At 40.1% G+C, this 14241-nt stretch overlaps 1 protein-coding gene across 1 annotated transcript; it reads right to left on the bottom strand.

Annotated features, from left to right (window-relative positions):
• Positions 1-1320: 1320 nt before the first annotated feature.
• LOC311261894 (natterin-3-like) lies at positions 1321-11924 on the bottom strand (the record flags this gene model as incomplete). Its single annotated transcript, XM_084360907.1, has 3 exons — positions 1321-1439; positions 9719-10750; positions 11834-11924. 3 exons carry the CDS (start codon positions 11922-11924, stop codon positions 1321-1323), a joined length of 1242 nt encoding a protein of 413 aa, XP_084217033.1.
• Between the last annotated feature and the right edge of the window lie 2317 nt (positions 11925-14241).

Below are 14241 nucleotides of genomic sequence, written 5' to 3'. Positions count from 1 at the left end.
AATGAGTAATTCCTGAATAACTGTGATTTCAGGACTAATGAGTTACTGGAGAACAGACTGGGACATACTATTAAAGAATCATTAGGTAAAAATATGTTCATAAATATCCATGAATCGACATACTGACCACTTTCTACATGAGTTGCTCTGATTAATCTAGCCCCGAGGTTGTTGTGTGTCACCTAGTAATGGGGATTTTGAAAACATAACATGTAGATAGTGGAAGAATGGGGAGAATTGGCGCCCAATGACAGGCTTTATACCAACAGTCTACATCTTGTAAGGTGGACAACATGCAGTCAAACAGAACAAAGCATGTGATGACTTCCACAGCTGGAGAGGAGTGATCAGCTTTAAAACAACACAACTAAGGAGGAGACAGAAGAGAATGAATCACATTAGGATGATCAATTAATAACATCAGCCATGTCTGAGAGTAGCCTATGCTTACTTTGAGATGTTTTTCATAAACAAGTCTTCAGTAATATGATGAACAATCTGTTCAGAGCCATTTTATTTATATTCTTTTAGTTTTAAAACAAGTCCCCTCCTGCTTCAGGTGTTTAGGAGAATGCTGCAACTCTGTTTTGCTGTGAAGCTCCAAAAATGTTTGTGGACTTTGAAACTTCACCCAACTTTCCGCCTGCATGGGGGTGACTAGATATTGACTGAATTTTCATTATTAGGTGAACTGTTCTAGGAGCGCTGGTATGCAGATTTTGCATTACCTTTGGATGGAGCCACGCTAGCTGTTTACCCCTGTTTCCAGTTTCTGTTTACCAGCTTCAGGACTTTTCTATGCTTTATAATTAACCACAAGGGTGAACAGTTTTGAGTTGATATCACGATTACAGTCCAGACATGACAAACTGATGCAGGCAGTAGCTCTTGATGACAACATACAACATCTGAACTCTGCTAAGTGTCCCCTCCAGCTGTGTGAACGTCAGAGCAGACTTCCTTATTTGATCGGGCCTGTCAGCCTACAGGTGTCTACTGTTTCGTCTATTATTTAGTCTAGGGATTCCAGTGCGAGAGGTGCCTCTGGCCCGTCTGAGGGAGCCTCTGGCACCCGGCAGCTTTATTATCGTTTCATCAGCCTGCAGGTTGTTTGTGAAAGGTCAGACTCCTGGACGGCTACCTGCTGCGGTGTGAAGGCCCTAAGTGTTGTGGTGAGCTTAGCTGGATCGCCTTAAAATGCCCCGGGCGAGGGAAATGTGATGTTAGCATGATCCGCTGAATTAGCCCTCACCAGCTTTCCCACCAAACCTCAATGTTTATAAAATATATAGAGTTATCCTCATGTTACGGCCCGTGATGTCAGGCTGCCGCTCCGCGCCCTCTCCCTGCGTCATCGGCGGGGCCGGGCAGCAGAGGTCGGTGTCTGGATTCATTCAAACAGCCGTCTGATCCTGAACGCTGCACAAACAGGCTCTCACCTTCAGACAAAACAGAGGAAAGAACCAGAATTTCTCTTGTCTTCAGACGCAAGCTTCTGTTCTTACTTTGTTTGATATGTTTCCAGTGGCTAAAGTTGTGTAATGTAATTTTAAAAACATACATAAACCCCCCTCGGGGTGTTAGCTTTGTAGACGTTTAGCTGACAGATCGGGCTTCAAGGCAATTTTAAGCAAGATCTTTTCTATTCTATTTCCAAAAGCTTTTTTTTTTTTAATGAAATGCTCTTTAAAATTTCTGGAATCTTTCAATAAATACCCACCAAAGTTTTGGATGACATCAGAGGGAAAAAATTATTCCATTCCAATTACAGTTGCACAAATCTTTTGTGTCACTTTGACGCATGTATGACCTCCAGGATAATGAAGAGAACCAGAATTTTCAAAACAAGTATGAGACAATAAATGGACAATATCTGCTGGCATTAAACTGCTCCACAAAAGAGGCAAGACTTGTTAACTTGTTGTCAAGTTGGATGTTATTATGGATCCTATTGGATTTCTTGCAAGATCCTTCCTACTTTGCCTCTGATTGGTTGCCTTTGATGGTCTCTTTCAACGCTTGACTCAAACTGTGTGGAGCTCTGGTAATGTCTGTTTTTCTTGTGGTTCTGATACACTCGTTTATGAGCTCTAGTTTCCCTGGTAAATACACCGACCTCTTTGACCTTCTTCCCTTGTCTTCTGCTCTTCCTCTGCTCATCTTCTTGAGCAGCTCTTTGCTGCCAGAGTGGCAAGGCAGAGGAGCCACGCCATGTATACACAGGGTGGGCAGTCGTAGGGCTGCACTGGTGCTGGTCTGCTAACTAGTTCAAAGACACTGCAGCTGTGACAGCCAACAGGTCGCTGTGGTTACTGAGGAAACAACAGCTCACTATCCACTGTATCAGCTCTGCAGCTGGTTGTTTTATTTTACTAACCAGCGAGCAAGTGTCCAACCGATTTCCCTTTCCTCTTGTGGGCCAGCAGACCGCCAGGGCAACTCTGCAGCTTGTCCTATTTAGCATGAACTACCAGGACCACGAAACTTGCAAGGATTTCATCATACAAAAACTATTCAGTATGTTCCCACTTCCAGTTGGTTAGCATCTTAGCAGTCAGCCTACCACTTACTTTGCCAGGTTGTGTGGTCAACCTTTGCTTTTGCCTTTATAATCCCACACAATCTAATTCCAGTCAGGTTTTATTACATCTAAACGTTCCTCACAGTTCACACAGAGTTCATTCAGTCAGGATACTATAAAGTTAAAACATGAGTCTTGTAACTTTTTGCAGGATGCACCAGTTTGTGCAGAAAATGGTAATGTGACGGAGCATATACAGTAAGTGCTCCTTTATGTATTTTTCAAAGAGCAAAGAGTTTAATTACAAAATAAGATGACATTTTAACAATGACACAGCTTACAATTGGAATTCACATGTGCATAAAACACTTCATATTTTGGGGTTTTGGCTTTTGTTCAGACTAAGTGGGCTCTGATTAATTTAGAAAATAAAAACAGATATATTGGTAGTAATGTAGAAACATGTAGTTTTCCCAGTTTCTCTGTCTAAGCCAGTACAACATATCACAACTGCTTACCGAGACACCTCCTCCCCCTCCTGCAGTGCCAACAGCATTATTAATAATGAAACACAAAGATTTCTATTTGATGGTTTGGTCCTCTCTGTGACGCTCTGACCCCACTTTTAGAAAAAGAAAAAGGCTTTTTCAAAGAATATTCCAGCTCGTCTCCACTGAAGCGCACGGAGAGCATCTCTGTTTGAAGAGGCTTTTATTGAATATGGAGCCTGAGAGCACCTGAGCGTCCTCGTCTCCCTTACGCCACCTCAGCCTCCTCAGTTCAAACACTGAAATATCAGAGGTTGTACTCAAACACATCTCTTCAGCTGCATTGAATTAATTTGTCTTCGTGAAAAAGTGAAGTAAGAACATGTGTGATAAGGTGCCCTGTTCTAAGACAATCTAATACGATGAACTGAGGATGAAGCAGCACACTCTTTTTTCTTGCATTTATTTATTTATCAGGATAAAAAACAACATGTCAACAAGCCTGTCCTCATCAGGTTTTACAGATGGTGTGTATACCTGCATGAGTTATGATTACAGGTGAGGCCTCGTCCTTAAAGTCCACACAGAGATACTGAATCTAGGATCACGTCAAAGACATGCAATCAGAAATGGGTCCACCTCCATTTCTTAGCCCCTTTCAGGACTTTTAAAGACTTCTATTTCAGGAAGCAAAGACTCAAAAACTCCTGTCCCCTCTTTTAGCTTGTGGATGTTGTGGAGAAGAAGCACAAAGTTGCATTAAATGGATACAGTTCCTTTTGACCCCTGTGAGGAAAGATTTTCAGTTTCACAGCTGGAATGGGCAACAGAACCGGAGCCGGGTGAGCGGGCAACAGAACCAAGCCCAGCAGCCACTACAGACATCATGACAGAGGTGAAGAGACCAAGCAAGAGACAACAGTTAATCTCAATCATCAATGCATTGATATCAGTGCTTTCTGTGCCCTTCAGCAAGGCATTCCTCCTTCTGCTGCTGCACTCAAGCTCCACAGAGACCAGCAGGAGCAGACCGGCTGAACTGGGCAGCTCTCAGCACCATGGTACTGCGACTATATGAAGTGTTACAATGCTGGAAAGTCTCCTGTGAATAAATGAAGGTTACAAACTTTGTCACAAGGTCAGGCTATTAAGATATGCAAATGAGGCCCAGGTGAAAGAAAATAAAGTGAGTTATTATCGCTTGAACAAACTGTGCACATCACTGGAGGCTGCATGAAAATAAAGGTCAAAGAAACAACCGTCACTTTCTGAGCACACATAAGCTCTCCAACAACAACACTTTCACACAGAATCGCACACATTCACACTGTGAGCTGAATACGGCGTAGTTAGGACTCATTCGTTTTAGATATATCAGCAGTATCAGTTTTTTTAAAGCACCATTATGTAACAGCTTCAAATCATGTTGATGGTACAGTGTCTTGTAATAGGTTGAATGGTGTCTCTGTCTCAGCCCCTCATCACTTGTTTCAGCACTGTGTAATGTCAGTGAGAGGGTAGGATCACAGCGTTACATACATGTTTACTTCAACACACAAGTTTTCAACACATAACATTGCTATGACGTAATGAGTTTTGTTAGTAGTTGGCGCCTACATTACATCTGACAAATTGTTACAGACCTGGGATTTGTATTTATGACAGTGGTGTTGCACTCAGAAACTGTGGGGGGCGCCAAATCACACAAAATGCCAATTTCTACATAATGTTGCTTCAAATAAAAACTAAACTACTAAAATGGAAATTTCTGCCTGAGTCACATCAGATAAGTAGGTTTGACGCGACGGTGGCCATGGTTGTAAAGACATTTCAGTCTGGAAATCAAACCAGCGTCCTCACTATCTGCCTCAGGGCATCTGGTGAGTCAGTCTGACAGGAAGTTTCGACAGAGCAGTCGCAAAGTTTAGACGTACCTTTCCTCCAATGACACTGCGTCTCAGCTCCCAACTGTCATCCCGAATGTAGTCCAATAAGCTAATGAATATTCATTGTCTCTTATTAGCATATTGTTCAGGACATTAGCATAGCCAGTGACATAAACATCAGCGTGAAGGGAGCAGATGAATCAGAGGGCACGCAGAGAAAGAGTGGGCAGATCGGGCCCAGAGGGGACAGCAGGTCAGCATTCATTACTTTCATGAAGTGGACGGGTCACGGAAGACACAGGAGGGTCTGACAGGGAGAGGTAGCAGCAAAGGACACAATTCACAACACAGCACTGGGTTTAAAGTCGAGGCAGAGCAGATTTAGAGGCAGATGTATGGAGCCATGGAGCGGCTGGAGCCAGGGAGCCACGGCTTTCATCAACATTTGTTTCGGACTCTGCTTCTTTGTGAGTTTGCTGAGGCATTGGCAACTACAGAGATCATACTCTGAAATGTACATTTTACATTGGTAGAAGAATGTCAGGCTTTATAGCATTTCAGATGCCAGTTGGAGATAATGTACAGAGCATTTATTACCAGATTACTTCACATAATCCAGAGCAGCTCTGTTGCTGACAGTTAAACAGGGAAAGGTGCATCTTTCCATCACTTTGACAGGACTGATGCCACTTAACGGACACAGTGTGATGTCGAAAGCACTTGTGACCCTCCAGTTACAGTTACCACACACACACACACACACAGACACACACACACACCAAATGGCGTCATACTGCCGTGGGATGCCAGGTAAGATGAGGCTCCGAAATGCAAATGTGCTCAAAGTTAAAGCCCATGCATTTTTCATGGAGAACACGGCAGCTTCGCTCCTCTGATATGACAATGGGCGCTCATTGTCCTGTGTGCTCAGCTGGGCGTGCAACCACAGGCACAATTACAATCCACACCTCGCTCGCTGGAACAGATTCAGCTCTGCACTGCAGCAAACATAATGTAGGCCTACCTGATATAGAGAAGATGAGTCTTTGTGTTATATCACTTGAAACTAAAGATTTAACATGAATGTGCTTACAATATTTTTTGAGGCATCCATCTTCTGTTAATGCTGGGTTAAATTAGTTTAACTTTATCAGCCCAGGTTGGCAGAAAATCAGTCAAGCAAGTGTTTATAAAGCTAATGAGGTGAGCGCAGCCTGACTCTCCATTGAGAAGGATTGGCTTCACTGCAGAAAGCTGAGTCTTCGAACGAGAGCGGTTGCAAAGGATCTGCTGCAGCTGCTGTCTTTGGAAAGCTAGTTACAGGTACACATCTGACTGTGACTCTTCACAAACCACTACTGATGACAAGGTGTGTCTGCCGGTTCATCAGTTAACAAAGCCTATTGAATTATTGCCCCAACACACAGGCAAGCGCTGCCGGCTATACGAAGAGTCTACACATATGCCAGGAGCTGTGAGGCCATATTTAAAGGGTAACTCCACCAATGTTACACTTAAAAGTGTGTTTACAGGTCTTGGGGAGCACTACTGTACAGTATATGTGAAAAACAATATTGTGGCTCCAGAGGAAGCTGCATGTAATCTGATAAATGCCCTCCAGTGATGTCACTCAGTGGCTTAGTTGCATTGTGGGTAACATTTGTATTTAGAATAATTTAAAAAAGAATAAAAACATTACAATAAAATTAACTGAAAAACATAACTCCTAGTATTGATACAATAAAAAAAAATGATAATAAAATATCTTTGGGGTTACTTTTAACATATCTGAGCGAGTGTGTCAATTTTACAAACTAAAAAGTGCTTTTCCCATACACTTATATTTGTGTGTGAGTGACATAACTCACCTCAGAGAAAAGTGGCTCCGGGCTCAAAGCTACTCGTTACTGTCAGTATCTCATTAAAACAGGCACAGCCTGGTAGTTCGGCTGCCTTTAATGAGCTGTTTGCCTGATCACTGTCACCCTGAGCGCAGGCAGCCATCCATCCAAGCACCCCAATCAGAACAGCTCACTCAGCCGAAATGAAGCCTGACAAGACCTTCAAGGGCACAGCAAAGTGCAGGCTCGCCTAAAACCCACGCCAGTCTCTCTCTCTCTGACCTTCCACTGTTGCACCAGTCTGCAAAATCTGCTGCTGTGATGTCTCGTTGCTCTGCAGCAAACATACACAGCACACTAAGCGTGACCTTTGACTTTTTGAACTTTTAAAAAATATTTTCAGTACATTTGCCTCTGATTTATCTGACCATATCACTAAAAACACATAACCTAAAACAAGATATCCCTGAAACAAGAACTGAAATTTCTCCTCTGATGATAAATTAATATTGTTGCATAGCCCAGTGAACGCCTTTAATTTGAAATGAACCAAAATACTCTTAATACTCAAAATGTTCCTCAACAGACACAGATACGAGTGTGGTTGAAAGCTGTACACAAAAAAACAGTACTGTAACTGTACCTGATTACCATTATTATCCTTAGATATGTCTCTTTATCTGTACCCTGATAATATGAAAGGACCTTGTCTGAAGTGGGTGGACAAGTTCGACCGCATATCAAGGGTGTAAATAACGTCTTATGAAATCAGTTTGTTTGTTTAGGAGAATGGTGCAACACTGTTTTGCTGTGAAGCTCCAGAAAAGTCTTGTGGACTGCAACATTTCACCTGAGTGTTTATTAGCAGAAGTTAATTAACCATGGATATATTATAACATCTGGACCAGAAATGAGCCTATTCAGTCCAATAAGACTTGCTCGCCTGGCGCACGCTGAATGTGCGCGGTACTGTTAAACCCATCACGCCTTTGGTCTAGCTGTGCTACGTGTATCAATTCAGAGAGACAATATGAATGAGTGGAGTGTATGCTCATACACAGCTGTGAAGTTACTCAGAAAAAAAAGGCAACTCTTTTGGGCTGTGTAAAAGTTTTCTAAAAATGAAACCTTAATTGCCTAAAAAATATACAATACAAAGAGTAACAACTGTTGATATTTATATCTAGAGGTGTCAGCATGCAGGTTTACTGTCCCCGTTGTGTGTTAACCTAAATCTTTGGTCATGTTTGTGTTTATTTCTGTATCTCAGATTTCTGTATCAACAGCGATTTGACCACCTTTCACATCGATAAAGCCTTTTTCAGTTGCTCAAAAATAGTTTGATTAAACTCTGACTGCACAAGGAAGGTAAATGTTGTATTGATAGAGTATGTTGTATTATTATCACCACAGCTTTTTTTCTTCATCAATTAAATGCTAATAAACCATGACGTGTAAAAGTGACAGCACCATTTTATTAAGAATGCAGTGACCACAAAACAGCTGGAAGCAGAAAATGACCGAGCAGCTGTGCTATATGTTGTATAGAAACATCAGAGCTGTGAGAGTATATGTGTGTGAGACAAAGAGACAGAGAGATATAGATAGATGGATAGAAAAGGATGGACTCTATGTTTTATTTATCTCTAGTTAAGTGCCAGTGAGAGCTGCAGTAAAGCTGCTGGATGAAACCATCTCACTGGAACAGACCGTCCTGTAGCCCTCAGCCTGCTACCCTCAACATGGTTGGACTATGTTTTATTTTTGTTAAATTAAAGCCATATAATGAGCATTACATGTTTTTATGATTTACTGCTACTTCAATATTAATAAATTTGCTGTAATCAATCAGCAAATGATTGCTACCATAATACAAAGTTTGGAACATGAACCCCTCATTAAGTTTACTTATTAAGATGACTAGCTTTTGTTTTGTCAGCCTTTTTTATTTATTCGGTCACATTCAAGTTTGGCAAATAATTAGTTTTGAATGAACTTGCAATGCAGGTTATTATAATTATTGTATTTTTTAATAGTGTAGCCATCTTGTTTGATTGATTGATTAATTGATATTTATTTTTGGTCGTCAAATTAAAATGATGATAAAAACAAATGGGAGACAGATAAACACTTTAAATTTAAGTGAATACAATGAATCCAACATGTATGTCCAAAACCACGTTGTCAACCTTCATTTCTCTGTCAGTCTGTTGCTGCCCTCTGCTGCCTGTAAATGTAAACAGTGTCCTGATCACAACATTTCCACCGAACAGGAAATGGTGGCCAAGCAACAAGCTCCTTTACGCCACTAAGGTTACAATGTGGTGACTCTAAAGGTTTCATTCGACCTTCCTTGGAGAGGTGATGAGTATTCTTATAAGAGCTACAATGAGCACATCTGTATTTAAGTACTGAGAACAGCTGGTCTGTCAAAGATAAATCTGGTGGACAAAAGTTGGGACATTTGTGCTTCCATCATGGTGCTCACTAAATTTAACCTGACCACTTATGTTTTTAATAGACACCAATATCCTACAATGCAATGCACAAAAGAATTGGAGGAGCTGCTCACAACTGAAACAAATTAAACTAATGGTGGTTAATGCTGAAACAACTCCAGACTCCCCACAGAGGTGAGCTGAAACTTCTGTCCCATCCTTCTAGTGTCAAACTGCACAATGAAACCAAGTGAGGAACAGAAGAATTTTGAGACGTCAGTTGATTTTATTCAACAAAACAATTCATTAAGGCACAAATCTTTAAAACATCATAATGTTGTTTTCTACTAATTATATTACATTCATTCATTGGCTTCCATCCAAAGTGTCTTCAATAAAGGCATTTAAATTACATGGAATCACAGGAACCAGAGCTACATACCATCCCCCCCAAAAGCATCAGATATAGAGATGCATTATGTGACACATTATGTGTGGCTTTTGACATTTTATCTGCAAGGCTTGGTGTTACTGAGAAACTCACATCGGTCCATCACAGCCTGGACCTCTGCTGTCTGAACGCTGTCATACGTTCCTGTGATAGACGTCGTGTGGATCTCCCCGTTACCGTAGGTGCGGCTGAAGAGTGCTGTGAATGGGATGTTCATTTTGTACCTAAGGCGCTTCATAGTAGCAGTGCAGGAGTGGTTTGGCGGGGCTGTGATCTCCACAGAAACAGTGTCGGTGATAGTCTCTCTCACAGTCATCCCCTGAGAGTACTGGAAAGCCATCTCAGTGCTGAACGTGACACCTCCCTCAGTGATGAGAGGGATGCTGGCTTCGAAGCTTGTCCTAACACCTACTTTGATAGAAACGGTAATGTCCCACTTTTGCTGCGCCTCATATGTCTTTGTGAGGGTATCTGTTTTAGCCACTGGGCTGCATTCATAGTTGCTGATGACTGTTTTACGCATGATCTCTGGAGGATACTGAAAGGTTTTAGACTCATCAATGATATACTTGACATCGTAGATCTTCTGGCTAACTATATTCTCATTGATGGTCAGGACCTGGTAGTCACTATACCAATATTTAGAACCTTTCCAAGGTAGGTGAAAACCCTTATGCCGAGTATTCACCTCCCCAAGTCCATATTTGTTCTTGCCTACATATATGCCCTCCCCAGGGCAGGTTCGGACTGAATTCTTGGGAACTGAACTGTGGGAACTGTCCTTCCACTCCAGGATCTCAAAGTTGTCTTTGTTTACCAGGATCTCAAATGGGGAACCAAGATATTCTTTTTTTGCTTTGGTATAGTGACAATAAGGACCCAGACGAGGATTATAAAAGCCAGCATAACACTTGTATTTGCACACATAATCAGTACGACGAACATAACCATTGTAAATTGAAACAGTATAGTTAGGGAGAGAGTTGTTCCAGGTCACCCACTTCAGGTTAGAGCTATCGTTAGACACAGTGGAAGAAGACTGAACCTGCCTCCTCTGCCTCGACTTTGCAACAGCCAGAAGAGGTCGATCTGCGAGCATCGATCTGTCGACGGTCATCTCAGAGACTGGATAAAGAAATGGTGAAAGGTTCAAACGAGGAGAATGTTTGCATTAGTACAAGAGAAAGGGCAAAAACAGAAAACATTTAAAAATATGAAGCAAAACAGTTATAAAATCAAATTTGTTTACTCTATTGTGATTTGTGGACACTGAGATCAGTAACTAGCCGCTCCATTAACTCTTCACACTGAAATGTCTCCCAATTATTGGATGGATAAACACATTCATAGTTCCAAGAGGATGAATCTTAATGACGTTGCAATTTGGGGTTCAGTTGCTCAAGGATACTTTGACATGCAGCCAGGGGAGTCAGGGTTTTGAACCAGCAACCTTCCAATTACTGAACGACCTGCTCTACCTCCAGAGCTACAGCCTGTTTTAGTGCTATCTATCAAATGTTAGCTTGCTAACACATTAAAGTAAGAGGGTCAACATGGTAAACATACCTGCTTAACATCAGCATGTTAGCATTGCTATGTTAGCATGCTGACATCGGTATTTAACTCAAAGTATTTTCTTGTGTTAAGAGCCAGAGCGAGACAGAACTTGGGCCATCTTGGACTGTGACAGTTATCTAAGTACAAAGGAGTATATGGACGCTGCAAATCATGAGAAATTAAACTCTTCTGATATTATTTGATGGCTCCAAAGTGTGCATCGGTCATTAAATACCTCCAACCCAACCGTCCTCATGTTATATCAGGAGGAAGAGACAGGGAGAAACTAACATTTTGAGAATATAAATGTTTTTGCTAACTGAACGTACTGACCCATGATACTCTGCTAGTTACCATGAACTACTAGATAATGTTTAATGTGATGGGCAGGTGAGCCTGTCGCTCCAAATTACATTTGATTGGATACATTTATGTAAATGTTCAGGATGACTCATCAAAAATATCTTGTGGTTTTACAGGAAAAGGCAAAGAGAAGGATTTTGTTGTTTACATTAGAGATGAGATAACTGAACAACTGACAAAAAGACAGGTTCAAAATGAGTTTCAGTGTCTTTTAGAGGGATAGGCATCATTTTATGATCAACATACCCCTCAATGTTTTCCCAAAGTCATAAAGTCATTTGTTTTTACCATTTCTCCGCTCTGTGTTGTTTCCGAGGTCCAGAGGCGTGGCTGAGGACAGAGCCAGCAGGGCCAGCAGCAACAACACTGACAGCTTCATCTGGAGATAAAACACAGAACATCTCTGTTCACTTTGTGAAGACTCTGTAGTCTGGGCTGTCTGTGTTGTAGAGAATGTATACAGCAAGTGTATCTGTTGAAGCCGAAACTCTCAGAAAGTACGACACAGAGGCAAGGTTTGTAGAAAGTGGGTTCTGTTTATTCCTGGACTGACCAGGCATTTATATATTTATATATATGCCTCGAAATCTGTTTGCACAATCACACTTGCGTAGTGGTGACCTGGACCATCACCAAAATGTCACGATGACCCTTGTCTCATTGTTCCGTATCTTTCCTTGTATTTCATGTAACTTTCAGTAATCTTTCATTCATCATTTCAATCATCATTAGTGTTTGCCTGCAGTATGCAGTTATGTGTAACTTAGATGACTATAAAAATGGAATAATATTACGGTGGCCCTGAAGTGCAAATCACAACGGCAAATCAGAACACACAACAACAAAACAGAAAACACAACAACAACTTACTAAACACAACAACAAATCAAAAACCACAACAACAAATCAAAAAACACAACCACAAATCAGAAAACACAACAACAAAACAGGAAACACAACAACAAAACAGAAAACACAACAACAAATTACTAAACACAACAACAAAACAGAAAACACAACAACAAATCAGAAAACACAACAACAAAAAAGAAAACACAACAACAAATCAGAAAACACAACAACAAAAAAGAAAACACAACAACAAAAAAGAAAACACAACAACAAATCAGAAAACACAACAAAAAAGAAAACACAACAACAAAAAAGAAAACACGACAACAAAAAAGAAAACACAACAACAAAAAAGAAAACACAACAACAAATCAGAAAACACAACAACAAAAAAGAAAACACAACAACAAATCAGAAAACACAACAACAAAAAAGAATACACAACAACAAAAAAGAAAACACAACAACAAATCAGAAAACACAACAAAAAAGAAAACACAACAACAAAAAAGAAAACACAACAACAAATCAGAAAACACGACATTAACCAAACCGGAAAAGGTAGGTACTCTCGGGCGACATGAATCGTCGCTGATTGGACTGGTCCGTCCTTTGAACCGGAAGGACAACACCGCCGTTTTCTTTTTTGTTGTTGTGTTTTCTTTTTTGTTGTTGTGTTTTCTGATTTGTTGTTGTGTTTTCTTTTTTGTTGTTGTGTTTTCTTTTTTGTTGTTGTGTTTTCTGATTTGTTGTTGTGTTTTCTTTTTTGTTGTTGTGTTTTTTGATTTGTTGTTGTGTTTTCTTTTTTGTTGTTGTGTTTTCTTTTTTGTTGTGTTTTCTGATTTGTTGTTGTGTTTTCTTTTTTGTTGTTGTGTTTTCTTTTTTGTTGTTGTGTTTTCTGATTTGTTGTTGTGTTTTCTTTTTTGTTGTTGTGTTTTCTTTTTTGTTGTTGTGTTTTCTGATTTGTTGTTGTGTTTTCTTTTTTGTTGTTGTGTTTTCTGATTTGTTGTTGTGTTTTCTGTTTTGTTGTTGTGTTTAGTAATTTGTTGTTGTGTTTTCTGTTTTGTTGTTGTGTTTTCTGTTTTGTTGTTGTGTTTTTTGATTTGTTGTTGTGGTTTTTGATTTGTTGTTGTGTTTAGTAAGTTGTTGTTGTGTTTTCTGTTTTGTTGTTGTGTGTTCTGATTTGCCGTTGTGATTTGCACTTCAGGGCCACCGTATAATGTAGTTCAGAGCGTAATATTAAAACTTAAATGACAAATATGGCATGAAAACAACATTTGTTTGAAAGTAACATTACCGTCATTCGTTATTCTTCGCATGACTCCAGTAACACTGTTAAATGGGGATCATCCAAATACAGAGCTTTTAAACTTCTCATTTCTTCCATACACATATTATAGTACTAATTAATTAAACACTTCTTTACTTGATATAGACTTAATAAGTTTGACAAGTCAACATGTCACAGTTGACTCAATATATAACTTGTGCACATGAAAACCTTGTTTATGGCAGGCTGTAAAACAGAATATAGTTCATTATACTGTCACACAAAAATAGAACAAATTTCAACTATAGTTTGTTGATTAAACTTCAGAATATGCATAATACATTTTTGATTATATTGCTTTTGTCCTTTTAAACTTTTCGATCGGTCCATTCGATGGCAACTACTACAATGTCTTCATCACAGGTGTCCAGAGGTCACAGTACAGGCACACGTTGAAATCCTTCAATTCTTTATTTCAAAGTTCAGTCCTTGTTCACATTCATAGAACAGTTATACCTTTGATACACTGTCCGAGTCCGTGTAGTAATCAGGTATTGGGAACAAATCTGGATGT

This window comes from Pagrus pagrus, assembly GCF_965226575.1.
Source record: "Pagrus pagrus genome assembly, chromosome: 8".
In the NCBI taxonomy this organism is placed as follows: domain Eukaryota; kingdom Metazoa; phylum Chordata; class Actinopteri; order Spariformes; family Sparidae; genus Pagrus; species Pagrus pagrus.
This window is presented reverse-complemented; position numbering and strand designations above follow the sequence as displayed.